The 18,053-nt window shown below is 40.3% G+C and overlaps 1 protein-coding gene and 1 pseudogene across 9 annotated transcripts in view; one reads left to right on the top strand and one right to left on the bottom strand.

The window, feature by feature from the left end:
* Positions 1–14,490, bottom strand: part of ADGRG6 (adhesion G protein-coupled receptor G6) — a 153,569-nt gene extending 139,079 nt beyond the window's left edge. For 2 of the 8 annotated variants that reach the window (XM_027551724.1, XM_027551721.1), the window contains exons 1-2: positions 14,098–14,488; positions 6,060–6,160 (exon numbers count right to left, since the gene is read on the bottom strand). In XM_027551724.1, the coding sequence (XP_027407525.1) occupies positions 6,060–6,160; positions 14,098–14,099 (103 nt within the window). In that variant the 5' untranslated portion in view covers positions 14,100–14,488. Of the gene's footprint in view, positions 1–6,059; positions 6,161–13,669; positions 13,833–14,097 lie in introns of those variants that run through there. The other 6 variants (XM_027551729.1, XM_027551722.1, XM_027551723.1 and 3 more) reach the window with 5 other exon arrangements.
* Positions 14,491–17,341: 2,851 nt separating this feature from the next.
* On the top strand, positions 17,342–17,839 carry LOC113898492 (annotated as a pseudogene). The gene has a single exon (XR_003512668.1). The product of XR_003512668.1 is annotated as a 40S ribosomal protein S12 pseudogene (transcript).
* The last annotated feature ends 214 nt before the right edge of the window (positions 17,840–18,053 follow it).

The following is an 18,053-nucleotide window of genomic DNA, read 5'->3' as shown; positions in this document are numbered from 1 at the left end:
CAGATAAAACTATCAGTTGACATTTTAGCCCAAATTTCACAGGCCAGAAGTGAGTGACATGGTATACTCAAGGCACTGAAATTTAAAACAAAACAAAAACAAACAAACAAAAAGAAACCTTTGACCAAAAATATCCTAGTTAGCAAAGCTACCAGTCAAAATGGAAGGAGATATAAAGAGCTTTATACACAAGCAAAAGCCAAGGGAGTTTTCCACCACTAAATGATCTTAAAAGAAATGTTAAAAGGATTTTTCTAAGTGAAAAAGAAAAAGCCAAAACTAGAAATACAAAAATTATGAAAGAAAATATTCTCACTGATAAAGTAGCAGTATCAACCACTTAAAAAAAACTAGTAGAAGATTAAAAGACAAAAGTAGTAAAAAGAAAAAAAAAAAAAAAAAAGATGTGTATATCAAAAAAAAAAGACCCTCTCTGTAGCAAAATGAATCGACCTAGAGATTATCTTACAAAGTGAAGTAAGTCAGATAGAGAAAGACAAATACCACATGATATTACTTATACGTGGGACCTAAGAGGATGAGATGGTTGGATGGCATCACCAAGTCAATGGACATGAGTCTGAACAAACTCTGGGAGATGATGAAGGACAGGGAGGCCTGCTGCTGCTGCTAAGTCGCTTCAGTCGTGTCGGACTCTGTGTGACCCCATAGGCGGAAGCCCACCAGGCTCCTTCTGGCACGCTGCAATTCATGGGATCGCAAAGAGTCAGATATGATTTAGCAACTGAACAACAATAACAGCAAAAAGCAGTTCTGATGAACTTACTTACAAAACAGAGACAGATTCACAAAGACAGAAAACAAATTTATGGTTACCAAAGTGGGGTGTGAAAGATTAAAAAAAAAAAAGACTATACACACACACTCACTCTATGATTAAACTGGAGACTGAGGAGGCCTTCATGGTTTTTAGTAGAAAATTCTCTTCAATATTAAGATTCCTTCTGCATTCTTTCTTCATCGCCAGTGATGGCAATTTCAAAGGACAGCTGGTTTTATCTTTTGGCAAGCGATTACTAAAAGCCATTTAGTACTTGAAACATCAACCCCAAAATATTCAGACTAAGTCTGTTATCACTTCCAAATGACCACTCTATCCAAAGACCACCGTTTCATTCCTACTGACTTCACTGTTCCAAAGTAAATGTACCATTAAGTCATTTTTTTTTTAATTCTGTAAGACTTTTCCTCTCTCAAAAAGACCAAGCTGTTACACCAAAGCAGCACTGTGGTGGCTGACTCAAAGGACATGAGGCCACAGCTGCAGCCCAGCCAGCCTCACAGAAGCCTCACATAACACAGCGGAGCAGAGATGCTCTAAAACATTCCTCAGATTACTAGAGACTCATCACCAGCCTGATCTGCCTGGTCTACAAACTGTTTACCAACTCTCTCTAAAGGATGACAGCCAAGCCTGGAGACAAATGTGATCTGACCAGTGAAGGGGAGGACTCTGTACAGTGCCCTCCCTTTCCTAATGCTTCATTCCTAAGTGGTGTCAGTGTCCCTGGACACCCCTCACACCGCTTAGTCATGTGATATTGTCACCGTGGTGACAAGAGGAGTCACCCCCATTCCACATTTATGTAATTGACTTTATGACCCCAGTGTTAAGATTTCATATTTACCTACATCAAATTCAGATCATTTCACAGGAATATGAGGTAACTTATCTACAGGGAAGATGCATCAAAGAGACTTCTGTATGTAACTTTCTGAGGTTTGCTATTCAGTCACACTGGCTCTTCTAAACTGAAGTGTAAAATGGGAACACAGCCTTTTAGCTGAAAGCCTCAGAGGGTAATTTGGAGCATTTTGACCCTGACTGAAGGAAAGAACCCACAAACATTTATCATCATATGATTTTCTGTTTGTCACTTAAGCATTACTCTGGCGCTTTCCTCACTTGATAAGAATAGTTTACACAAGTAGATCCTTATTTCTGACCTTCCAGATATACTTATTTAGTAATTAATGCAAAGATACTGGAGTGGGTTGCCATTTCCTTCTTCAGTGAATTAATGACATATTCATACTAAAATGGCTAGGAAAAAACAAAACAACTAGGAGATTTATAAAAATATTATTTTTCTATGCATTGGAAAGCCTGTTGAGCAAATACAAAACATGTATAAAAGATGTCTAATAGTCCGTCACAGATTGCAATGTAACTGATAGAATAATGGCCCATTCTATGATCATGAGAAAAATGAACATACAAACACATCCAAAAAAAGCACAAGCTTTCTTTAGCTCAATCATCTGCCTTCCAGAACCGTGCAGTGCTCTGGGCTAGAAAGTACACAATTCAGGTCAGACTGTACTTTCAGAAACATTTCCCCCTTTAGCTGTTGCCCTATAGTAGATATCAACATAACACTGAGTTTTGAAATAATCTGCTGATGTCATCGATTTTCAGGAGTGAAGGGAGGCTCCTCCCTCAGCGCTCGTGACTAAGACTATCTGTGTGGAAACAGCCTCCTGGTTGCTAAGGAATTCATTGGCTCTTGGCTGTTTGTTTCCCATTCTGTTTGAAGCCACAACCTTCTGTCTGCTTGAGATATCATCATTCATCTTCAGAGCTATAGCGTGTAACGCTACATAAAAAGAGGTTCTTATTTGAAACACCATTTGGAGATTCTTATCAAGTGAAGGAACAGCTAGAGTAACGGTCGTAATTAACAGAAAAGTGTAATATTCATAACATGTCAACAGTCTCTCTGGCCAATATTTTAATGCGTTTTTTTAACACCAAAGCATTTCATCAAGATTTTTTGTTTCCCCAAATTACTAAAATAATACACGCTCACTGTAACAAGGCAAACAATTTGTAGTTGTATGAAGTTCCATCGCTTTCCTGCTTCTCACTCCCACCCTAAAATAATCCATTTTATGCCCCTGTAATAATCCATTTTAAAACCTGATGTGTATCATTCCATGTTTTATCCCAAAAGACAGAGCCGCCATGTTAGTGCATGCCTTTTACCCAAACTTTGATAATACTGGATGTTATCAGCCTTCCTAAATATTATCAAGGAGTGGGTAAAAAACAATCACATTTTGTAATTTGTACTTCTGTGGGGCCAGTTTAAATATTCAAAGGTCATACTGCTGTAGTTCTTCTTAAAAATTATATTCATCAGCTGTCAAAAGACAAGGCATTCTTTTTCTTTATTACTTTTTAAAATCCTGAAGGGTATAAACCTTGTATACTATTTGCTTTGTAAATGTCCACAAAACTACAAATGTTAACTTGCCTAGAAGACTCAAAGTTGTAGTTCTATGTTATGAGGTAAAGTGTGGATATTATCAGAATCAAACTATAGGATCCTAATTTTTAATCATCCGAACTAAGTGTCAATCTCAACAATCAAGAGGTTTTGCCAACCCTCCAATCCAGCTATAGCAGTCAAATTAACAAAACATTAACAAGCAGAAGAGTAACCAAAATCAACAGGTTATCACTAAAGGTAAAACGAGAGTGACCACAAGGCTCCTTTGTATTGGGGGATAAGCAGGCTTATCTGAGATGGTAATGATTAAGGCCTGAGTATCAAGAAAGAACCAAGATTAGGGAGAAAAGGGTACTGAGAAAGCACAGTCAAGGAATAGAAAGAACACGTGTCTAAAAAACAGTGACTTTAGGAGAGAATAGCAGAAGTAGGAGGTATTGGGAAAGACTGAAGGCAGGAGAAGAAAGGGACGACGGAGGATGAGATGGTTGGATGGCATCACAGACTCGATGTACATGAGTTTGAGCAAGCTCCGGGAGTTGGTGATGGACAGGGAAGCCTGGTGTGCTGCAGTCTATGGGGTCGCAAAGAGTCGGTCACGACTGAGCGACTGAACTGAGCTGAGGATGTACTGGAATGCATGAGAGTGAAGCAGATTTGGGGATAGGAGGTAGGAATCAAGAATCTTGTTCACACATGTGAAGTTTGAGGCCTATTATACATCCAAGTGCCTGAGGACAGGCAATCCAAGAGGTAACTCCAGGGTCCAGAAAGGGGCTCTGGCCAAAGATAAAGATAAGTACTGAGGAGACACTAGCAATCAAGATGCCACTTAAAAACACTGGATTCAATGAGATCATCCAGGGGTCATCCATAGAAGTGAAAAAAGTCAGAGTTCCTATACAGAGACAAAAATCACAGTTAAGCATAAAATATCACTTTAAAAATATAGCGATATTACACCATGATTTAAAGATAGGACTCTGAAAATTAGATATATTGATAGTAAAGTTTTAATATGCATTATTTTCATGAACCCTCTACTGAGTTAAGGCAAAAATTCTGTATAAAAATGCCAGTAATAGCCCCTAAAGTACTTCTGTGAGTTCAGCTATTCATGTGGAAGGCGGTGGCATTTTAAGTGAGTCACGTGTAAGACGTATAGATACAAAATATGCTGGCTTCATGAGTAAACACAGGTAACTCTCTGTCACAAAGCCTTAGGTGATACACACACCATGTGGAGTAATAAGAGAAATTCCTTCAAAAGATTTCTCGTGTCAGACAGTAACTTAAAAATACATTTAAGCACTCTGATTCCCGTACCCTTGAGAATGACAGTCTCCTGAAATTGTACATCCCAGGTGCTTCCCCTGCCCCACCCTGGTCTCAGCTCAGTTGACCTTATTTGTTTAGTCTAAAAACATGGGTTTCATGTAATTTATTCACATGATAAGAATAATGAATGTGCACATATCAATTAGCATACTGACATCTAAAAGAAAAAGTCCCAATTTGATTCTTGAAGAAACCTTGAAAATTTACAAATGCCATGACCTAACAAAATGAAAGTAAACAGACCTCAACTAACTTTAATCTCCTAATTCATCTTACATCATGTAATTGACTCTTGGAGAAGCACTTTTGAAAGTCAAGAAGTAGTTCAACTGTACATGATAAAACCCAACATATATACAATTTTCAGATCTCTTTACAAGCATGCTTCTTCTTTCTGACAATGAAAGTAACAGAAAAATAGACTTCTAATGAAACTGAAACAAATATACCAAAAAACCACTCAAAGTTCAGTTTTGTTTGGAAACCATTAAACATTAAGTACCAGGGATTTTCCAACTAAGTAGCTGAAACTCTTAAAATACGTGATGACTTGGGAAAAAAGTATTTATATATTAAATACTCCAGTTGAATATCTTGATCTATGAATAAGCAATTTTAGCAATCTATTTCCATGATTTGTTATATGTATTATTTATAATAACATACAGGTATATTATAAATATGGAACATATGAAATCTTGAGTAAATTCCAAGTAATCAGTATATAAGACTTCATGAGTAACGATTTCATTCTAAAGGAAAATATAATAAACTGAATAAATATAGCTGTTAAAAAAAAAAAAGCAAAATAAAATGGGCACAAGAGAAATTCAGTTTGCTCAAGCAACAAAATCAGGTAACTTTTAAAGATCATTAACATTCCTCAGGTTCCTATTGTCTCATTCACATAACTAGCTGTTTATAGAAAATTTGGCTTTCAATAACAGCTAAAAAGGCCTTGTTTCAAAGTTGAGAAAAAAATTGTACTCATTTCAAAAATTAAATATCTTCATTCCAAAAGTACTGTAATTAAAATAAACTTTGTCACATCATTTTAAGGCGACTACTTCATGGTCTAAAAACTTAATTCCAAATTCCTGTCTCATACATGGCAATAAAATCAGAATAATAACAAAGTCTCTACTTTTCGTAAAGAACTGAATGAAAACTTGAAAATAGAGTTAAGTGCTGTATATTCAGTCGTAGAACACAGCTAGCACACTTTTAATGTCAGGTATGTAGCTATCTTATCATTCAATATGGGCTAGATAAATAAATAAAAGAAATGTAGCAAAGATCAAAGAAAATAAAACGATAAAGTAATAGAATCCACACATAATTCAAGAGGAATGAGAGGCCCATAGAGCCTGTAAGGACAGAAAAAGTCAACAAATAAAAGGCACACTTACACTGAAGGCAATGTCATCATTATTAAACACAGAGTTTGAAAGAAAAAGTCTTACTTACCTGAGAGAGGAGCATACACAAGACACAAAGCAAATAAGAACAAAAGAGAACTTGGCTTCCATTTCCAATGACAGCTCCACATTCGGTCTGAGTGAAACATCCTGCCATGAGAGAAAGCAACGATCAGGACACTTAGGCTTAGTAAAGCATTCGGTCAGAAAACGTTGTAGGTTTCTGGCAGGGACTGAGAAAGAACTTTTTCCCGCCTTGCTTCCAAATAAGAAAAGAAACCTTGAAGATGATAAACTAAGGATTCCCTTTTAAGCTAATTAGCTAAAAGAAAAAAACCCATGCATTTTATTTGCTACTTGGTGACAACTTCCTTATCAGAGGTATATAATAGATGATTCCTGCAAAAAGATGGGGAAGTATTCTGATAATTCAAGGGAAAAAATCACTTATTAAAAAAAAAAAAATTCTAGCATCAATCTTCAGCATCATCAGTCACATGCCCATCTGAGTACCAAGAGGATGCTTTTATCAACCTCTTCTATAATCTCCCAGAAATTTAAACTCTAAGGAAATGTTTTTATTTTATAATATCTGCTGCTTTACAAGTGGAAATATTAAAATCAAAGCACCCAAACTTTTTTCTTTCCTCTAAAATTAAGTACTGAAGCTTAACTAGTACTAATGTTAGTTCTAAAATTATATATATTAATAGTTAACAATGTTTTTAAATGGCTAGTAAATACCAAGTATTGAAGAAACTAATAAATGACATTAAATGGAGGGGTGGTGCTTTGAAGACCGTCAATTCTCTGTACAATAGTCTTACCTCTAAACTCAAAATTATGCTTAATGAGTTAGATGGGAACATCCATATTATCTTGGCTGAAGACAGTGGCATGCTACCTTCCATTGACGTAGCCCTATCAAAAGAGGCAGACCACTGAAGGGGGCAGTGGGTGTGAAAGGCAGTCACAAAAAGGAACCATGAATGAACTGGTGAGCAGGAGAGTCATGAAGCAGGAAGAAAGGTGAGTGGCAGAAGGAAACCTCCAAAAAAAAAAAAAAAAGAAGGAAACCTCCAGATCTTAAAATCCCAAGAGTTACTTTCATTATAAGTGATAATTGGGAATCATTTTATTTCTAAAAGAGGAGCAACTAAAACAATGCTTTGGAGTCACAGTAAAATACTTCTTTACCTGAAGGTTGCTTATCTGGAAAAAATGTATAATAAACAGAAAATCAGAAAGTGGTAATAGAAATACTTGAATAATAAAAATCAGACATTAAACTGATTCTTGCACTTGCCTCAAGCCTGCCCTTCTAACTTATCTGAGAGACTGTTAAGTAGAGACTACTTAAGTAGCAAAGAGAATAAGCTCTGGAGTCAAGACAGACCTGAGTTTGCTACTGAAAAACTAGGTAATCCTTGGAAAATTGACTTGACCACCTTGTACCTCCTAGTTTTCACCTGTAAAACAGGAACATCAATCTAGTCCATGGAGCTGGTGGATGATTAAGTCAAATCATGTCTTTTAAGAAATGTGTCTAACATTCAGCAAGTGCTCAGTGTTGTTGTTGTTGTTTAGTTGCTAAGACGTGTCCGACTCTTTTGTAACCCCCTGGACTGTAGCCCAGCAGGCTCCTCTGTCCATGGGATTTCCAAGGCAAGAATACCTGAGTGGGTAGCCATTCTCTTCTCCAGGGGATCTTCCCAACCCAGGGATCAAACCTGTGTCTCCTGCACTGGCAGGCAGATTCTTTACTGCTGAGCCACTAGGGAAGCCCAAGTGTTCAATAATATTAGCTATTTTTATTGTTACTATCATCCTGAGCATTTTAATATATATGTGGTTATTCTGTCACCAGTGAAGTAAGAAAAAAAAGGACTTTACCAAGAAGAGACAATAGGATCAATATTATAAACCAACACCAATCTATTGACTTTGTAGCTATTTCTGGGATCTCCTTGGAGCAAAGATGAAGTAGACTATTCAAGTATGCCATGAAAGAAGAAGTTTAAAATAGTATCTGATTCTGTTCATGTTATTTTATAGTCACCAAACTAGAAGCCCCAGCATCACACAGCTCTTAGCAGAAACCAACTCTACACAAGAAAAAGGCTACATAGTACTTTTGCACAACATTGTAAATCAACTGTACCAATAAACATTTTAAAATATTAATTTAAAAGGTATTTTTGAATGGGAGGTCTATTTTCAAATACATCCATCCAAAATATTTGAAATTAAAAGCAGTGTTACTGCTTACATGAGAAGCAAGATGTTCTAGTGAATCATTCGCCGTGCTCAATCGCTCAGTTGTGTCCAACTCTTTGTGACCCCCTAGACTATAGTCCGTCAGTTTCCTCTGTCCATGGGGATTTCCAGGCAAGAATGCTGGAGTGGGCTGCCAATTCCTTTTCCAGGGGATCTTTGCAACCCAGGGATCAAACCCATGTCTCTTGCATCTCCTGCACTGGCAGATGGATTCTTTACCAGTGTGCCACTTGGGAAATCCCAGTGAGTCATTGATAATAACAAAATGATAATGGATGTGAACTCTGGAATAGCACAGATAGTTACATCCTGGTACCTCTATCTACTGTGTGTTTTGAGGGGGCAAGTACTTTAAATTCTGAACCTATTTTCTCTTCTGTAAATAGAATATTACAGAAAGAACTAGATTAACATTGCATAGAACTTAACGAGGGTTTTGAAAAGGGTGGCCAGTAAACCTTTGTCTCATGGAAAGTTCATTCATTTGGAAGAAGGGCCCATTTTCCATTGATGCTGGATTTATGAGGTGTTTCCCATTCATGCTGAGCGTGGAAAAGTGTACTTCTGAGACTAAAGAACAATCATATATTCAAAGAAATTTAGAGCTGGAAGGGCCAGAGATAAAGTCTAACCTCTTCGTTTATGGAGGAGGAAACTGAGGCCCAGAGAAACAAACAGGCAAACCAATGAAGCCTGGATGGTAGCCTCATAGACATTAACAGAAAGAATATTAGCCCAGGAGAAGTGAAGCTTCTCAATCTTTGTGGCACATGACAATCTTCCTTTATCAGCATCAGGACACTATTAGTGAATAGTGCCCTTCTCTTATGTTCCCATGTCTTCTAAACAATACTCAGGGAATGACGTTCCTTAGTTTGGTGACACTCAATTTCACGGTGTCTGTTTCACGTGCTCATGCAACTTTCTTTTGCTAAAAAAGGTGCTGACACTTAGGAGTTCCATATTCTCTCCTGAAGCTATTTTACAAAAGCTGCCTACAGTCCTATTAGACAAGAGCCGCAAATGGCAACCAAGAGCTTAATGCATTCCAGTTCTCAGGACTCCATCAGGTTGTACAGCAAAGGAACCCAGGACAGGGCAAGCACTTGTACCCAACATAAACCATATGACACGCCAACTTTCATCCACTTAACTGCTTACTGAAGAACAGAAACAAATAAATTAAGAATAGAACAGAGGGAGGAAAGCACTGTCTGTCTTCTCAAGGGATCACTTAGCAAACACACATCCCTGGGATTTAAACAACTTTCTCACAAGAATGGAAAATCCTGAACAGGGTTACTAAGGTTCCAAACAGGAACTACAAAAAAACAGAGTATAATTTTGTGTCACTCCAGTTGTGGTCTCAGCGTTCTATTGAAAAGAACAGGAATAGTTTTTAAGTAAAACAGAGTCATAGACTTCCATAACCTGAAAAGAATCTAAAAGTTATGGAATAAAACCCATCATTTCACAAATGAAAAAACTATGATGTTTAAGCTACTTGCCCAAGATCACATAATCAGTGATAGCAAAATCAAAAGGACCTCCTGGGTCACCTGGCTTCCAACTCAATGGTCCTTTTTGAGAACCAAGCTAACTCTATTGGAAACTCACTCTTCAACGTATATAGACTGCAAGATGCAACGTACTTAAATCTTGCATCAGAAAGTTTTAGAACTCAGCCCTTTTATAGGAATATAGACACCATTTAATCCAAACGCATCACTGAAATAATCTAAAAAACCTCCCCAGTATTCTGTGATGACCTAGAGGGTGGAATAGGGTGGAGGGGTGAGGGAGGGTCAAGAGGAGGGGATACATGAATACTTATGGTTGATTCACACTGTTGTAAGGCAGAAACCAACACCACGTTGTAAAGCAATTATCCTCCAATTAAAAATAAATTAAAAAAAAAAAAAAACCTACTGTCTTACATCTCTTTACTCCTACTGACTCCTCTAAAAAGTCACAATTAAAGAGAAACTAGTGAAGAGATTCTGAAATTGGTGGAGAAATTAACATGGTACTAATTTTCTTAATATTAGCAGTAGTCAGAATTAACTTCTTTCTCTATATCCCAATTGTATTTCGATGGCAAATCTTTTCAGGAAGGGACATGAGGAGTAGCACAGAGAATGCCTCAATTCTTCCAGAATAAAAAGCATGGTAATTTGGTTTATTTAAGCCTGCTTATAATTTTGTTTCATCTTCTGGTTAAAGATCATGTTCTTGAGCCTAAATAATGAAGTGCTATTATATTACTTAAAGTAAGTTCTTTTATTAAGTTGGGTTCACTCCTCACTTTAAAAAAGCATAAAGGTTTATAATTCTTGAAATCTGTACAAATCTTGCCCCTTACTTGAGCTATAATATACATAACTGGCTTTACATAGATGAAATTAAGCAATCATGAGAAATACACACACCTTCACACAAACACATGTGAAACTGGGAAAATCTGAAAAAGAGAGGTGTATTGTATCAGTATCCTGGTTGTGATATTGTACTCTAGTTTTGCAAAATGTCAGCATTGGGAGGAACTGGGTAAAGAGTACCTGGGCTGTCTCTGTATTATTTTTTAAAACTGCATGTGAATCAACAAATACCTCAACAAAAATTTCAATTAAATAAATAAACCCTGAAGCCCCAGTAAATGTAAGTTACTTTCAGATGATTCAGGGAAAAAAGAGTGTGTGTGTGTGTGTGTGTGTGTGTGTGTGTGTGTGTGTGTGTCTACAGACAGGGGAAAGGAGAAGATAAGAAAAATGATAAAACAAATGGGGTAAATATTTACAATAAGTGATTCTGTGTCAAGAGTTCTTCGTGTTATTTTTGCAACTTCTCTGGAGGTTTAAAATTATTTCTAAGTAGAGGTAAATACATATGTACAGTTTTACAATGAAGAGTATCAGTGTTTATCTAATGAGCCTCTCATCACTTCTGGGTAATATTGCTTTAATCATTGCCAGTTTGATAGAAAACATAATGTCTCATTTGGATTTCCTTTATTTGGATTGGCATATTGAATGATTTGTATAGTTAATTTCCATTATAAACATTTTCTTTTCTAGTGATTTTTTTTAACCAATTCTATACTAAATATGTTAAGCCTTGGTCATATTTGTTGTAAATGTTTTCATTACAGCAATATTGAAGTTTTCCTTAAGGCATTCCAAGTAATTCCATCCTGAGTAATGTTAATAAGGGAGAGTAAGATGACACTCAGGTAGTGCACTCAAGTTTTATTGGCATTTTTAGTTATGACTGAAATGGCCTTTAAATGTTTATAGCCCCAGTCACTTGCTGTGCTTCTTCACGTCGTCCAATGCAGATAATGTTTTAATGTCATCCAATTAGAAACAAAGTGGAAAGATGCAATTTTGCCCAAGCATGCCACACACACTGAACAAAGTCTTTTTTTATTTAGTCTAAAGTCTAAATGGTCTCTAGAAACTTTTGATCATCGCATTAGAAATGTAAACCCTTGTAAGACATGGGCAGTCAGAAAAAGTCAGGTTTAAGGAAGTAGCTGTCAGTTTATTTTTAATATGTAAACTGATTCTCTTTCAGATCATTATTTCCAGAAATCAAAGTGACGTGTCCACTTGGGCAGTAAAACTACAAGCTTCTAATATTTCCCATAAGCCAAGAGACAATAGCCTCATTCACCATTCACACTGGAAAAGCACAATGTCATGTAATTTATATAAGCCATAAATGGAACAGTAGCTTCATGCAGCTTGAGACCAATTAATGCAAGTCTTGCTAAATCTACTAAAATTTAAAATTATGCAGTCACTACAACTCCAAAGTATATTTGTAAAGTCTCTAATTCCACAACTTGAGTGTACTAATATATAAACACTCTTTATCCACAAGAGTAGGCAGAAAACATATTCAAACAATTCGTATATTTGAATCTATCAAAATTAAAAATTTAAATTATAATTACATTTTCAATGAGATAGTAGGAATATTTACCTTGAAAAGGGTATTACTTCCATATATCCTAATATACTGATATCTAAAAAGAATCAGATAATCTTAAACCATTCCATATGAATTATAACCAGGAAAAAAGAAAAAGTTGCAATCTGACAAGAAATGGAAAAACATTCTGTCAAAATAGCTCAATAAAAAACTTGAATCAGAGTAATAATTTTGTGATTAAATATCCATGCTTGTACTGTATAATGACATTAAGATTTTTTAAAATCATATATAATCAAATGGACTACATAATTTCATAACCAGGAAATTTTAACATTACTTGATCAGTTTCACATCTTTTAAAACCTGGTATTTATATTTTTTTTCATGTATAATGTAGTTTTTCCCCCATAAGGTCCAAATCACCTAGGAAAGCTTATAGAAAGCTAGACAAACATCTGCTATTAAAACCCTTACTATGTATTTTCAGGAAAAACTGAAGCTTAAAACAAACTCACATTCATTCAAAATGTGTTGCCTGTATATAAGAATAAGTCTTATATGAAGCTATTTGGCCACATCCCAAAATAAATTCTTTCAGGTTATACCTTGCTGATCCCACTGGGTAAATGAAAGTTTCAAACTCACAGGTGTGGAATGACTTCACATGCAGTTTAATAAAAATAAGTGGTTCCTTTCTAATTATACCGCTCACTACCAGGAACAGACCGGCCAAGGGCTAGGCTTCTGGACACTAACCCTTTTTCCTATTTTGAAAATGTGTGCTGGAGGGAGTAAGGCAGAAGGTCCAAGGAATGGAAAAAGGCAGGCCTGAGGGGCAGGTTTTTTCCCAGGTATTAAATTGAAAGAGGAAATTTAAGTGGAAATAAGTAAGGCTCCAAAAGCTGGGGGAAGAAGGGTGTTTATCAATTTCTAGAAACTCTTGTATATTAGTCAGTGGAAGGGAGTTAAATGTCTGTCCAGATGTCTGCCCAAGATTAAACAAAACACCAGAGGGAAAATTATATGTTACAAGAAAAAGTAACTTCTGAGTTGGCCACAAAAATAAGCTGGGTCTTTCGAGAACAACCTTCCTTTTTCCATTTTGGAAGGCTAAGCTAAGCGGTGCTGGGGGCCCTTCAGCGGGGTCGCCCTGAGGCACCTCACCACTTGGAGGACAAGTCCATATTAACAAAACACATCAGGTTTCTCCAAGCGTTTCCTCGCCCTACACCCCCCACTCCTGCTTCTACACAAGCCTCTTCAGAGATCCTATCACGTAAAATGGCATCTTCTTTAAGGACTTTTTAATCTGTCAAGTACACGGAGAACCTTTTCTGCGCGCTTTAAAAAAAAAAAAATCATTCAAACAACCCAAAGATCCAAGAATAACTTCTACAGTCAAGGGTGACAATGTGTAAAGTCAACATTCTCTCCGCATACTAGTACCTTCCAAGCCCCCAGGTGCTGATCCAGGAGAGCGCCTTCTTGGCAGGGCCCGGCCCCTGGATGGAGCGACCGCGCCTGTGACTTCTTGTTGCATTTGAATCGAAAACGTTTTCCCCATTCTTGAAGCCCTGCCCTTTTTTATTATGCTTTACGCCGCCCAAACGTGAGGTTTACCTCTGGCTGGGGAAAAAAAAAAAAAAGCCAGCCGCACACACATGTTACAGCTCCGCCTGGCAAAACAGCAGCTCACTCCTCATTGCCTCGAGGGGCGAAGTGAAGACAAACCGGTTTATTCTGTCGGTGTTCAGTGCGGCTGAAGTCTTTACAAAGCCGTGGTGTCGGGGACCGGGAGTTAGGGGGCAGGGCAAGGGGGCACAGGTAAAAGGTGTTAAGGAATTCTGAGCTGAAAGGGGAGGGGGGGTACTTACATGTTGGCATCACTGCGCTGGGGTCCCCAGGGGCCGCGCGGTCATGCTCCACCACCTTCACCAGGCTCTGCGGCTCCGAGTTCCCCCGATGAAGCCCCTACCTGGGCGGAGCGCGGTGGCCGGACCCTCCTTCACGCTCTTTCTGGAGAGTTCATCGGCGTTCCCCGGGCAGCTCCGGGGTGGCGCAAGGTGGAAGGTCGGCGCCGCGGAGTTCAAGTGCGGATCGTCGCGGCCAGGGGGCGGGCGGGGCGGCAGGTTCCTCCTTACGGAGAAGTTGGAGGAAAGTTAGGGCGAGAACGTGGAAGCGGCTGGGTCCGCCTTGGAGCCGGTGCTGGGTGCTCGGGGTGCCCCGGGGGCTCCCAGGGCGGCTGGGTGGGCGGGAAGGTGGAGGGGTCCGCTGGCGTGCGGCAGCACGTGGTCACCCGCTTTGTGGCTCCAGTCTCCCCCCCTACCCCGCCCCGCAGGCTCGGGTTGCTCCCGGGACCGGTCCACCCCGCCCGCGCTTCCGGCGCCGAGTGTGCCGGACCAGGGGCTCAGGTGCGGCTGCCCCCGCGGCGTCTGGCCGGGCCCCGCGCGGCCCTGGGGCGGCCCCAGCCTCGCTGATCCGCCGCGGGGGCCGTCCCGGAGGCGCGGCCGCCCCACCCAGGATCCCAGCCCCGGGGCTGGAGGGAAGAGTCTGGCTGCGGGGTGGGAGAGGAACTCCCCAGGCTGGCAGCGAGGGGCAAGTTGCTGGGGCCGGAGTGGGTGGGAGACTGGCTCCCGGCCCGGCGCGGCTGCCCGGCGGGGGAGGGGGCGGGGCAGGCCCAGAGGTCGCCCGAAGCCGGGCGCCCTGAATTCAGGAGACCCTCCCTGCGAGACCTGAGCAGCTCGGAAGGCCCGCGGGGATGCGGACATCTCCTCCCTGTCCCCCCGGGATGCAGCCCACCCGAGTCTGCACGGAGCCCCGCCGCCAAGTTCCCGCGCCATTGCCTTGCTTTCTCCTTTTTTGTTTCTTGCTTTTCAGTCCCTTTCTTTGCTCTTCTCCTTGCTTTTCTTTCATGTCTTCCCCCTACTCCTCTCTTCTTTTGTTCTTTTTCTAATGATTATCAGGGTGAAGGGTGAGCCGTCTGTCCTCAGCGCGCACCCAGCCACCCCATACCATCACCACATCTCCTGGTCCCTGCTGGGAGAGAGGGGGTGAGAGTCCCTCAGAGCGCCCTTCTCCAATCAAGGATGAAGACCAGCCTTAAGAGGAACCTGCGGAAGCCGCCCTATTCCTATGGCCAGCACAGAAATACACCACTACCTTCTCCCACTGATTGTTGACACCTGTAATTTCACCTTTGGGCTTAGAATTTTGTCTTCTGTTGAAACATATCTAAGAACTCCTAAGGAGTGGTAACACTGTAAAGCTTTGACATTGCCTTTGGTTTGAATTGTTCAAATCCCTTCTGGAAAGAAGCTGATAGGCAGCAGAAACAGCCTGAGAGATCTGAGAGTGGTTGCAGGGGGGTTAAATGAAAGCGAAAACTGGGCAGGGCAGGTGACAAACTGCTTGCTCCACAGTCTGGCCTGGGACCCTCTTTCATCCCCCTCCTGCTGCTTCACTGGGACTCAGGAATAGGGCTGGACAAGTCATGCTTTCTTTTAAAATCTGCACCACAAAAAAAAAAAAAAAAAAAAGAAGGGATATTAACATGGGACTGACTAGATGTTCACCTAATATTCAGCAGGATTGATTTGCAAATGCAAATCCAATTACTCAGTGGGCAAAGTCCACTGCCTGGCCTCCTATAAAGTAGCTGCTTGGCAAAGGGATCTGGACACACCCCCTTGGAAATGAGAAGAGGAAAAAAAGGACTCACACTTGGAAACATGTTCCCTCACCCTTGGGTACCACCACTTAATCCATGAAAATACAGAAGGCAAAACCAAATGCTAGTGCTGTATACGCATCCAGAGCCCAGCGTGAACTGTGAGCATGCACACACAGGCCACAAGCAGAAGTGCCAAAATCTGTACATGACATTGATTGGCTAGTGATACAGACTAGTAGGAGTGGAAAAGAAGAGGTAGAACAGGACTTGAACACAGATAGCTATCTGCACAAAGGATGCTGGAACACTGCCACCAAATCTGGAGGCCTGAAAAATCCAGGGTGTGTTCTTCTTGTGACTTTCATCAGTATTTATTTTGATGAATAAACCATATGACTAACAGAGACATTGAATTGTAGCACTTAGTTCAGTGAAGTTGAACAGTTCTATGAAGACCTACAAGACCTTTTAGAACTAACACCCAAAAAAGATGTCCTTTTCATTATAGGGGACTGGAATGCAAAAGTAGGAAGTCAAGAAACACCTGGAGTAACAGGCAGATTTGGCCTTGGAATATGGAATGAAGCAGGGCAAAGACTAATAGAGCTTTGCCAAGAAAATGCACTGGTCATAGCAAACACCCTCTTCCAACAACACAAGAGAAGACTCTACACATGGACGTTACCAGATGGTCAACACTGAAATCAGATTGATTATATTCTTTGCAGCCAAAGATGGAGAAGCTCTATACAGTCAGCAAAAACAAGACCAGGAGCTGACTGTGGCTCAGATCATGAACTCCTTATTGCCAAATTCAGACTGAAATTGAAGAAAGTAGGGGAAACCACTAGACCATTCAGGTATGACCTAAATCAAATCCCTTCTAATTATACAGTGGAAGTGAGAAATAGATTTAAGGGCCTAGATCTGATAGATAGAGTGCCTGATGAACTATGGATGGAGGTTCGTGACATTGTACAGGAGACAGGGATCAAGACCATCCCCATGGAAAAGAAATGCGAAAAAGCAAAATGGCTGTCTGGGGAGGCCTTACAAATAGCTGTGAAAAGAAGAGAAGCAAAAAGCAAAGGAGAAAAGGAAAGATATAAGCATCTGAATGCAGAGTTCCAAAGAATAGCAAGAAGAGATAAGAAAGCCTTCCTCAGGGATCAATGCAAAGAAATAGAGGAAAACAACAGAATGGGAAAGACTAGAGATCTCTTCAAGAAAATTAGAGATACCAAGGGAACATTTCATGCAAAGATGGGCTCGACAAAGGACAGAAATGGTAGGGACCTAACAGAAGCAGAAGATACTAAGAAGAGATGGAAAGAATACACAGAAGAACTGTACAAAAAAGATCTTCACGACCCAGATAATCACAATGGTGTGATCACTGACCTAGAGCCAGACATCCTGGAATGTGAAGTCAAGAGGGCCTTAGAGTTTCCCTGCCGCCGCGGAGCCGCGCGGAGGCGGAGGCTCGGGTGCATTCAAGATTCGGCTCCACCCGTAACCCACCGCCATGGCCGAGGAAGGCATTGCTGCTGGAGGTGTAATGGACGTTAATACTGCTCTGCAAGAGGTACTGAAGACCGCCCTCATCCACGATGGCTTAGCACGTGGAATTTGCGAAGCTGCGAAAGCTTTAGACAAGCGCCAAGCCCATCTGTGTGTGCTCACATCCAACTGTGATGAGCCTATGTATGTCAAGTTGGTGGAGGCCCTTTGTGCTGAGCATCAAATCAACCTGATTAAGGTTGATGACAACAAGAAACTAGGGGAATGGGTAGGCCTCTGTAAAATTGACAGAGAGGGGAAACCTCGTAAAGTGGTTGGTTGCAGTTGTGTGGTGGTTAAGGACTATGGCAAAGAATCTCAGGCCAAGGATGTCATCGAGGAGTACTTCAAATGCAAGAAATGATGAAATAAACTGATTTCTTGTTAAAAAAAAAAAAAAAAAGAGGGCCTTAGAAAGCATCACTACAAACAAAGCTAGTGGAGGTGATGGAATTCCAGTTGAGCTATTTCAAATCCTCAAAGTTGATGCTGTAGCACTTAAGGGAGACTAAAATTCTAGTGTCCAGTCCTCTCATATTACAGATAGGAAAATCTCAGAGATGTGACACCTGCATAAACTATCTGGCAGTGACCAGGAAC

The sequence above is a fragment of the Bos indicus x Bos taurus genome, chromosome 9, assembly GCF_003369695.1.
Source record: "Bos indicus x Bos taurus breed Angus x Brahman F1 hybrid chromosome 9, Bos_hybrid_MaternalHap_v2.0, whole genome shotgun sequence".
NCBI classification, from domain to species: Eukaryota; Metazoa; Chordata; class Mammalia; order Artiodactyla; family Bovidae; genus Bos; species Bos indicus x Bos taurus.
Note: the sequence above shows the minus strand (reverse complement) of the source record. Positions and strands in the feature narration are given on the sequence as shown.